Source organism: Harmonia axyridis, chromosome 2, assembly GCF_914767665.1.
Source record: "Harmonia axyridis chromosome 2, icHarAxyr1.1, whole genome shotgun sequence".
Classification (NCBI taxonomy): Eukaryota; Metazoa; Arthropoda; class Insecta; order Coleoptera; family Coccinellidae; genus Harmonia; species Harmonia axyridis.
Window position 1 is genome coordinate 427379 of NC_059502.1, and position 11016 is coordinate 438394.

Consider the following 11016-nt stretch of genomic DNA (forward strand, 5'->3'; position numbering starts at 1 on the left):
AATATCTCATACATAGGGAACACAAATTGAGGAATTTTTAATTATATTCCTAGATTCTGATATAGTCCTTTGACATTTTGTGGTGAATATTGAGGTTTATTGAAATTAATCAGTATTTATATCGTTAATAAAATACAACCATTTTCAGTGATTTTGTTGAAAATTATAGATTTTCAATTTCACTTTCGATATGGTTTGCATAGAAAGAATTTTTTAATTTCATGGTAACCTTATAATATAATTCTATAACTTTCTGTCAGTGCTATAGTATTCTGTGAATGTCAATTTCGAATCAAGATTTGTGAAGATTGTTTTCATTATTATAATTCTTTAACATATTTTTCTCTTTCTTTACTCAGTAAAAGTTTTTATAATGACTGCACATACTTCAGAGAAAAAAGATGATGAAAATACACAAGAGAGTGAAGAAGCAGAAAAGGCGGAATTAGAGCAATATATAAAAGAATTTCAAGAAAGACTCACTGCAAAGCAAGAACTACGTGCTACAAATCAAAATGCACAAAATATCCGACCCCCTGAGTCCTCTTTCAGTAAACTGGATTCAAATGTAAAAAGAAACACTTCCTTCGTTAAAAAAATTAAAAACTTTACTGCCAACCAACTGGAAACTTATATCAAAGATATGTCTGGTTTGAATTTATCAAAATATATATCTGAGGTAGCTGCTGGATTAGTAGATGCCAAACTGAAAATGACCGATGTTTATGCAGTTGTAAAGTTGTCTAGTTTATTGAATCAAACTTATGGGGATTTTTCCCAGCTGTTATTTGAAAATTGGCAGAAAAATTTGTCTATTAAACCAGGAGATAAAATTGCAAATCCAAGTAAATTGAGAGTTGATCTTAGGCTTTACGCAGATTTGGTGCAAGCCGGAATTTTTAATAACAAAAATTCTTTTACATTATTGGGTAATGTTTTAACAACTTTAATAAGTATGGATAAAGAAGAACATAGCAACATGTCAATTATTCTTAGTTTTTGTAAACATTGTGGGGAAGACTATGCAGGCAAGTTGATTATAAGTTCGAAGGGAAGAATGGAAATAACACAATAATATTTTTTTTTTAGGTTTGGTACCAAAAAGAATGAAAATGTTGGAAGAAAAATACAAAATGCCCATTCCTCGCAGTACTTTTTTGCCTCCAGAAAAACAGCAAAATGTGAAGTCCTTACTCAGAGATTATTTTATGAGTCTGAGTAAACATGTAGTGAAGGATCATCAAGAAATATTGAATTTTGAGAAACAAAACATAAGAATATTACAAACCAAGGGAGAATTAAGTGTAGAAAGAAAAGAAAAATTACAAAATATGCAAGTTGCTTTTGAAAAACTGCATAATTCTGCCAAGAGCTTTGCTGAGATCTTGGACGAGAACATGCCATTACTCAAAGCTCAGACACCTGTTCAAAACCAAGAGGTAAAGGTGGACATAAATTCCTTTTTCAGTGCATGACCTTGAATTGATTTTCAGAATATGATTGTGACAGGAGCCGGTCCAGACATTGAGGAAGGCTCGCAATCTTTCATCGAAAAAATTTGGGTTGATTCAGAAACACAAAAATTCTACTGTCAACTACCTGAACTACAGGCATTTCTGCCGTCTTCATTTATCAACAAGACAACCGCGGTTGCTCCTCCAGATGTTGTTACAGAAGAAGTACTGGATTCTGAGCTACCAACAGAAACTGATGAAATATGCGAAGAAGAAGGTACTTTTTTATTTTAGAGCTTGATTTAAATTTTTCCACACTTAATCTAGGCTATTTCTTTTTGAAATGTCAAATTTTAAAGTTTTGTGCCTAAAATGGCCTAAAAATCTTCATTCGAAATTTTGTGTAAAAAATTGCATAAGAACTACTGACTTCAAGTTGGTCCTTTTCCTTTTCTAATGTTTTTCAGTCATTACTAGTTTAAGTGCTTATGATTCTATTTAGGGTTTTTCAGGTAAAATTGAAGATACAACACTTGCCCCTGAGGAAGATGTTGAAGAAACAACTGTTAGCACGGCTAGTAACAAGATCGTTCTCGAGGCATTCTTGAATAATCTACACAATTGTGTCAACAGAGAGATGATAGACAATGCAGCCATCGATTTCTTGGTGACTTTGAACACTAAACACAACCGCAAGAAGTTGGTACGTGCCCTGTTCGTCGTGAACAGGACACGATTGGATCTTTTACCCTTCTATGCGAGATTTGTAGCTATCCTTCACCCCGCTGTTCCCGAAGTAGGAAACGAACTGTGTCAGATGCTTCGTCATGATTTCAAGTACCATGTGAGTGTTCATACTGTATTAATACCTGGAGAAGAAATTCTAAGTGATCGATAAACTATAATGAAGAATCTGTAAAAATAAGAAGAAAATTTTCATTAGCTTCACTTATTTTTGAAGTAAAATAACTAGAATTTGGTTTTTGATTTTTAATATAATATAGGGTGTTTTTTTTTCGAGGTATATAACTTTTAAGTTGGGATTACTGTTCAAGATGGCGACCGATTTAACAGCTGTCAAGTGATTTATTCTCAATTTGGTTTGGCAATTCATCATGAATAGACTCACGCCTGAACAACGCTTGCAAATAGTGCAATTTTATTTCGAAAATAATGGTTCTGTGCGGAATACATATCGCGCACTACGTCCATTTTATTTTGTTTAGCGATGAAGCGCACTTCTGGTTGAATGGCTACGTCAACAAACAAAACTGCCGCATTTGGAGTGAAGCTAATCCTCAAGTGTATGTCGAAACACCGTTACATCCAGAAAAACTGACTGTTTGGTGCGCTTTATGGGCTGGTGGAATCATTGGTCCGTACTTCTTCAAAAACCATGATTACTAACTTTTTCATTCCTGAATTGAACAACCATGATGTCCAGGAGCTGTGGTTCCAACAAGACGGCGCAACATGTCACACAGCTCATGCCACAATCAATTTATTGAAAGACACGTAATTTCACGTTTTGGACCTGTGAATTGGCCTCCAAGATCTTGTGATTTAACACCGCTAGACTACTTTCTGTGGGGCTATGTAAAGTCATTGGTCTATGCGGATAAGCCACAAACCCTTGACCATTTGGAAGACCACATTCGCCGTGTTATTGCCGATACACGGCCATAAATGTTGGAAAAAGTCATCGAAAATTGGACGTTCAGATTGGACTACATCCGAGCCAGCCGTGGCGGTCATATGCCAGAAATCATATTTAAAATGTAATGCCACAAGATTATCTTGCGGATAAATAAAATTCATGTCAATCGAATAATCCATCGTTGTTTTATTGGAATTTAAAGTTCTATAGCTCTAAAAAAAAACACCCTTTATTTTTTACTTTTCATTTTCAGTAATTATATGGAAATGAGTTATCTCTAAATCTGTGGCAAATATGTTGATTCTGTCATATAGTTGTGTAGGAAAATTTCAATTTCATATAGATTTTATGGGTATATTTCATTATTATATGTTGGTACTCGGAACTCTCCTGTCACATATTTATCTATTATCTGTCAAATGTCTGATACAAAAAACAGTTTTGCCAACCAACATTTGTCAATGTTGAAATCACTAAACTATATTCATGAAAATATTCCACTAATTTCATTAAAAATTAAGCGAATTAGAGAAAATAATATAAATAACTAACTCTTCGATCGATAATTTTCAGGTCCGAAAGAAGGATCAGATCAACATCGAGTCCAAAATTAAGGTGGTGCGATTCATCGGTGAGCTGGTAAAATTCCAGCTTTATCCCAAGATCGAGGGCCTGTACTGTCTGAAAATACTCCTGCACGATTTCTCTCATCATCACATCGAAATGGCATGCAACTTCCTGGAGGTCTGCGGTAGATTCCTCTACTGCAGCCCCGACTCTCACCAACGTACGAAAGTCTACTTGGAACAGATGATGAGGAAGAAATCGGTGTTGACTTTAGATTCCCGCTACGTGACGCAGATCGAAAACGCCTATTATTACGTGAATCCCCCGGAGGTTGTTACTGTAGCGAAGAAAGAGAGGCCCGTTCTGCACCAATTCATTCGGAAACTGCTGTATCAAGACCTGCAGAAGAACAATATCGATAAGGTCATGAGGCTGATGAGGAGGTTGAATTGGAGCGATGAGGCCATCGCTGCCTATGCCGTAAAGTGTCTAACGAACGCTTATAACGTCAAATATTACAACATCAGGTGAGTTATCGACCTCAGGTCTCCGTTTGTTTCATTAGAGAATGCATTTTGGCTTGGCATCTTGTAGGTTAGGTTAGGTAGCTGTTTGTGTCTAGTGTGGAGTTGCATTGGCAACACTGTTGCTCTTGACGTTTTTGCTAAACCACAGAACACCCTAACTACAGTGTAGGTTAGGGTGTTCGGTGGCTAAAATGTCAAAATAATTACCGATGAGGAAATAACGAGTTTTATATGGAACTAGTGGACCCAACAGACGTTTCCGTGTCAAAATTTCGGCTTTTGTTTTTGTGGCACAACCGATTTCGAAAATAAGATCATGTCATCACAAATTCTATTTGCATTTTCGAACAAATTTGCATAACGGTCATTTCGATTTTTAGATGCTTGGCCAACCTTCTGGCAGGTCTGGTGTCGTATCAAGAAGAAATCGGTACCAAAGTAGTAGACGGAGTATTAGAAGATATCAGGTTAGGTATGGAAAAAAATTTGCAAAAATATAATCAACGACGAGTGGCACAAGTCAAGTATTTGGGAGAATTGTATAATTACAGAATGGTAGAGAGTGCTGATGTGTTTAAGGTATGTTATCTCCGTTTTTGTACTAATAAGAATTGTTTGTTGTTTGGTCATTTTAGAATTTAGAAATATTCCTTTTCTTCACCTAATCATGTTAATTTCAAAGTGTTGTTTAATTTTTTTTTCATTTTCATCCTTTAGTTATTAGAAATCGATAATATTTATTACACGAATTTTATTCCAGGTTTTTTACTCCTTGATAACTTTTGGAGTTTCGCTGGATCCTTTAGTGACATCCCCTCTGGATCCTCCGAATCATTTGTTCCGTATTCGTTTAGTGTGTATACTACTTGAAACTTGTGGTAGGTATAAAGTGAATTGGGCCCCATTCCAGTATAAAACTGTCTTTAATACTCTTGCAGGAACTTATTTCAGTAGCGGAAGCAGTAAGAAAAGACTGGACTATTACCTTACATTCCTACAAGGTTACTATTGGTTCAAGAAGACCCACTGGGGGGATTCTTTTCCACCCTTCCTAGACCACATTTTCAAGGAAACCATTCTAACCCTAAGGCCCAAGTTGAAGCTATGCCGAAGCTACGAAGACGCTCAGAAGGAAGTGGAGAACATAAGGGTGTCTTTGGGCATCGGTAAGTTAAACACATCTGAAAGTTTTTTTATCTAGATTGTTGTGCTTTTTAGAAAACATGCTTGCTTCCGAAGCAAAGACCAACGGTGATTTATTGGACACCATAGCGGAAACCGATAACGAGGAATTTGGCGATGAGGAAATCTCAGAGTCTGCTCCGGGACGTTCCACTGATGAGACTGCAACGGAAGATGAGGTTGTGGACCACACACAGGGTTCCGATGACGAAGGCAAGTAGCAAAAATATTATTGAATTCTCTTCTATGTTTCAAACTTCTACTGACATGACATGACAGATACATTGTCAAAGTTCTAATTAAACAATCTGGAATTGTTTGAGAATGCCTATTTTCTCGGAGCAAATAGGTTAATCCAGTATTCTGAAACCTTATTATGGCTTTCAATTCGAATTTTGAGGAATATTATGGCACCACTGGTGTTGAATTCACCTTCGTGGAATAATTGAAATCCCACTCCGTTCTATGATCACCTGTCAACATAACATCTGTCATACTGACGTTAACCTATAATCTGTATCTAGACATCGATTGTCAAAGTTCCATAACCTTAGAAAAATTACCTATCCTTGACGTCTACTGTCAGATAATATCATAGGACCTGATTTGCCCACTAAACGATATTTATGGAAATATTACTTCAGTGAGTTAGAGAAAATTATGTAAATACTCGTACAGAAGGCTTTTTCTAATACTCGTCCATTCAAAAACTCGCTTGTTATTCAATTTTATACTCGTGGAAGAATATCATGTATTATAAATAACTATTTTACAGGTGATATACAGAGTGAAGCGGATCCTGTGTCCGAGTCGCTTGCAATACCTGCAGCTCCCAAAAAAGTGGAATGCCCAGAGGATGATGAATTCCAGAACGCCTTGGACAAGATGGTTTCCGAGAACATTCAAGAAAGAATGAGAGAACCTGTCAAGGCTAGTAATATAGATATCTCAGTTCCGGTTGTTATGAAAACGAATATGAAGAAGAGTTACGACCAATTACAGGTGAAAATTTGCATTATAGAAAAGATTTTGAGGTTAATTTTTCAGCTGAGAAGGATTTTAGAACTCTATAATTTAATTTTTTTCGTAGGAACATGGAGAAGGCGACAACAATAAAATAGGCTTTGTTTTGATGGTTCGCAAAGGCAACAAGCAACAATACAAAGCTTTCCAAGCGGATAAAAATTCCGAACTGGCCCAAAATTTGAGAGATCAGGAAATAGCGCAAAAAGAGGAGAAAGAGAGGGTGAAGCGTCTGACTTTGAATATAACGGAGCGTTTAGAGGAAGAAGATTATCAGGAATTAGTACAACAACAAAATAGACCTGTTACGCAGAATTACAACAGGGAAAGAAAAAAGTATCAGCATCCCAAAGGAGCTCCAGATGCCGATTTGATATTTGGGCCGAAAAAAGTTAGGTAATAAAAGTAATCTACGTGAAGGAGGAAAAAAAGGTGTGCGAATTCGAACATGACATAACGAAGAAGCCGAGGCAAAGAAATTTGTAGTCAAGAGTTCCAAGATAACTTTGAGTTTGTTATGAAGCCTGTCATAAAAAGATGTTGAGGTCAAAAAAAAAAAATAATTGATGTAATTAACATGATTATTTTGAGTTAAACTTTATAGAAATGATGTGAAGTTGAGTTATATTGAAGAAGTATCGCCAATAGAAACTCTTTTCAGTAAAATCAATCTGAAGACTTTTGATTTTCCTACCCAGTCTTTACCTGCTTTGTCCTTATATTTGGATTTGAGAAAATATAAGATATATCAACTCTAAATTCTTCCAGGAAATATATAATTGCAAACAGGTGTTCAGCATTGAAAATATTTACTTATATCAAAATTTGAAGCCAAATTTTGCCAACTTAGAACATTAATAATCTCTCTATTCTAAGATTGCCAATAATACCATAAGCTTTTTGGCGGATTTACCTAAATCTAGCGCATCCACCAAAACTATCGCTTGCTGCGACATCTAGAAAGGATAGCTCGAACCAAAATTTGGTAGGGCCGTACACATTACAGAACTCTACACATGGTTGGCAAAGTAAAAAATTATTTCAGTAAACTGTGTACAGATGGCTTATGAGAGAGTTTTTTTCACTGAATTGAATTTTCGGAATTCAAATCAAAAAGGACGTTATTAATGTGGAATAACTTCTGTGTTATGACTGATTGCTTGAACCTATTCAAATTGATAATTTATATTCTCTAGACCATAAGGATTGAGGTCCATCGGTACCAATAATCTGCAATCAAACCCCTTGAAAATTTTCCGACAAAACTCGAAACTGAAACCTTTTAGAAGCGAACTGATTGCAGATTTGTATTTATAAAACATCAAATTTTGAAGGTGATTCGAAAACAAAAATTTTATCAACCAAAATACCTCCCACAAAATTAGAATTATCTCGGTTTTGGGATCTCCTAGGAAGGAACTGATTGCAAATAGGGATTCAGCTTAGGAAATACTCCACGACATCAAATTTTGAAGCCGATCCGAAACCAAAATTGTTTTTGTCGAAAAAATATCCAAGGTTATAGTCTTTGTTTTTTCCGAAAAATACGACCGATCGAATTTGAACTTTTTATGGTGTATTTGAAGTGTTTCGAGGATATAGATTCCGAATTAGGCATCGAATCCTATCAGAAAAATTTGTCTACACATTTAAAGCACTATTTTTCTACAAAATTGACAATATCTCAGCTTTGAGGTGTGCCAGGAATAAACCGATGGTAGGTTAATATTCAGGATCGAAAGTTCTCTATGATTTCAAATTTTGAAGGTTCTCCGCGGCTAATTTATTTTTTTCAAAAAATCCCACAAAACGCTGGATAACTTGGTTCACTGTTCTCCTAGGATTACAGATCGGTTTTAAGCATCGAGACTTCCTCATTATATTACATTTTGAAGCAGATCCGGTCATGAACTCTCCTAGTAAAAACAGGAGTTATATCAGCTCCAACTTCTTTCAAGCAACATTTAATTGTATTGTAATGTTCAGTATTGAAAATTCTTATTAATATCAAATTTTGAAGTTGATCTGACCAAAAACTAATCGTAAAATATTCCCAATAATACCATAATATTTTTTGAAGAATGCGTTTGATTTGGCGCAACCACAAAAATGTGGTGACGTCCTTGTTACAGGATTCTACAAGTGGATAGTAGAGGAAAAAATAGGTTCAGTAAATTGTGTATAGATGGCGTTTAGGAAAGTTCTCAATTGAATTTAAATTTTGGAATAAAAAAGACTTAATTGATAAGCCATAACTCCTCTGTTATGTCTGAGTGCATAAGCCTAATCAAATTGATAATTAATTTCTTTATACCAAAAGGACTAAGGTCCATGGGAACAAATAATCTCCGATCAAACCGATTCTCCAACAAAACTAAAAATTAAGACGTTCTGGAAGTAAACTGATTGCAAATAGATTCTTCATAAAAGCAAATATTGTCTGATAATGTAAGGTCAATGGATAAGAACATTGAATACCTTTTATGCTTTAAGATCCCCTAGGTCCTTAAAGCCTATAGCCATGTTCATGATAAATTCCTTTAATTCTGAAATTGATAGAATTTCTGGAAAACATTGTACCTCTGCGGTTTCTTAATTTTGTATTTTCAATTTTTTTCATGGATTTTTCCAATTATAGTTGTGCAAGACCAATCCAACAAATTCAAGATCATAAAATCATTTCAGCCATTTTCAAGTCAAAAATCTTTGTTTTGCACAATATTCCAAATTATAAGGCTTTTAAGCGAGCAAAAATTCTTAAAAACTAAACGTGAGGAAATATATTGTAAGATATTACAAAATGAAGAACCATTGAATTTATTATATATGCTAATACATTTTCAAGTATATGAATAATTATTACAATGGTCTGTCTATATTTTGAATCAAGTAATGCTATAAAAACTTATAAAACAAGTATAATACAGTACAAAAATTGGATGAGTCTTAACGAACAAATACAAAGGATCTTCAATCAGCATCTTCAAACTCTTCATCATCTATATCTCCATTTCCATTATGACAGTGTGTATGGGAGTTTCCATCGTTTATGTTATTCTGTCCTAAATTACGTGCTAGATTGTCCACGGCTGTAAAATTTTGACAATATAAAGAAAAAGCCAACTGATTTTATGTTTGACAAAGAAAATTAATAAACTGTTATAAAATTAGTTCAAATTTGAACTATTCAAGTGAGAGAATGAACAACCTTAGCATTCTGGCATTCCGTAAGCAAGATCTTGATTTTGGTAGATATTATTGAATTTAATTATTTCATACCTGCATCTCCTCCAGCTTGAATATCTCCTTCTTCTGTTTCATGAAATTCTTCCATATCTTCATCAGCATCCTCGTAAAGATGATCTTCATTAGCATCTTCGTACAGGTGATCCTCATCCTCATCTTCTACATCTTGTGGATCAGGATTGAGTGCCTTAAAAGGAAAAGTTATATAATTAGAATGTTCTAAAATGTATTCAAAACATTCTATGATGCTATGAAAAAAATCAAGTGTTCAAATCGATCATATCTCAAAAACCTAGATAATAATCTTAGATCCTTACTTGACATACTGAAATGGCTTCGTATATAGCCATTATAGATGCATTAGTTTCTGGTATGAATAAAAGCTCTGACACATTGGCTTCTGATTTTTCATCATCACTACTATTTTCAGCTTCTTCGTTTCTTTCTGTACCTTGCTCAAGACCTAAAAGTGTAAATGAAAAAGTGATTGGTTTTCATGGACTAAATTAATACAAATTATAAAATATTATGTACCTGGTAAAGACAAGCAGTTATCGAGTAATAAATAAACACATTCTTGTGTATGAATTGTAGGATCTTTGGAAGTTGCATGTAAAGAAATGTCTTGATAATCTATTTTGAAACCTTTATCATCTCTTGATTGCCAACTAAGAGTCCTGTAAGTCATCAAAATTAAAAAAGAATGAAATCAACATTGAAAAAATATACCTTTCACTTATGTATAAGATACCATATCCTAAATCTTTTTTGTCCAGATAAGCACGGACATTTCTTTCGGCAAATCTAATAGGCGATTCAGGATGAAGAAACGAAGTAACTATCACCATTTTTATTATTTCTCAAATTCGAAAAAATTTAGATATGTATAAATTTTTCCAACAGCCGGCTAATCAAGAATGACAGATAACATAGAAAACTATGATAAAAAACTCGATAAATGGGAATCAAGTTTCCTTTTCAATTACAAATTTTCTAATATTACAGCGAATGCTATTGTCTGCGTCTGTTTGGGATTGATATTCGTAATATTTTTGACTTTCAATTAATTTATGAAGACTGTAGCATTTGTATCAATAAAACTAAAGGTTACTTGATTTTATTAATCATGGATTTCTTTGATATTAATAGTATTCTGTGATATCAATTTCATGCTCCTCAATGATCAAATTACAGAACATTGAGGTGTGATTCCATATTAGTTTGGAACCTATTTGGTAGATGGCTCGTTGCACGGTAAAGAAATCTATAGAATCCAAATGAAATTTGTACTTCGGTAAATCCCCGAAAGTTATCGAGAAATGCTTTTGTGATGTTTAGAGGATAGAGGGTATAAAAAATA

The 11016-nt window shown here is 34.4% G+C and overlaps 2 protein-coding genes across 2 annotated transcripts; one reads left to right on the forward strand and one right to left on the reverse strand.

Moving 5' to 3' along the window:
• The first annotated feature begins 262 nt into the window (after positions 1-262).
• On the forward strand, positions 263-7080 carry LOC123672138 (regulator of nonsense transcripts 2). Its single transcript, XM_045606130.1, has 11 exons — positions 263-1028; positions 1090-1439; positions 1494-1731; positions 1967-2298; positions 3685-4205; positions 4586-4784; positions 4966-5083; positions 5144-5371; positions 5424-5600; positions 6163-6389; positions 6478-7080. The coding sequence occupies exons 1-11, from the start codon at positions 374-376 to the stop codon at positions 6808-6810; spliced, it is 3378 nt and encodes a 1125-aa protein (XP_045462086.1). The 5' UTR covers positions 263-373; the 3' UTR covers positions 6811-7080.
• A 2131-nt stretch (positions 7081-9211) lies between these two features.
• LOC123672225 (methylosome subunit pICln) lies at positions 9212-10640 on the reverse strand. Its single transcript, XM_045606239.1, has 5 exons — positions 10386-10640; positions 10191-10333; positions 9974-10119; positions 9690-9843; positions 9212-9499 (listed from the first exon to the last, which is right to left on the reverse strand). The coding sequence occupies exons 1-5, from the start codon at positions 10502-10504 to the stop codon at positions 9381-9383; spliced, it is 681 nt and encodes a 226-aa protein (XP_045462195.1). The 5' UTR covers positions 10505-10640; the 3' UTR covers positions 9212-9380.
• Positions 10641-11016: the final 376 nt, after the last annotated feature.

Bases quoted from the DNA above. Each gene is read 5' to 3' on its own strand.
- LOC123672225 (XM_045606239.1), bottom strand. From the start codon at position 10,504: ATGGTGATAGTTACTTCGTTTCTTCATCCTGAATCGCCTATTAGATTT. The intron at 10,334-10,385 runs GTATATTTTTTC...GATGACTTACAG, and splicing joins ATCTTATACATAAGTGAAAG to GACTCTTAGTTGGCAATCAA. The intron at 9,500-9,689 runs GTATGAAATAAT...AAAATTTTACAG, and splicing joins TCAAGCTGGAGGAGATGCAG to CCGTGGACAATCTAGCACGT.
- LOC123672138 (XM_045606130.1), top strand. From the start codon at position 374: ATGACTGCACATACTTCAGAGAAAAAAGATGATGAAAATACACAAGAG. The intron at 5,372-5,423 runs GTAAGTTAAACA...TGTGCTTTTTAG, and splicing joins AAGGGTGTCTTTGGGCATCG to AAAACATGCTTGCTTCCGAA. The intron at 5,601-6,162 runs GCAAGTAGCAAA...ACTATTTTACAG, and splicing joins ACAGGGTTCCGATGACGAAG to GTGATATACAGAGTGAAGCG.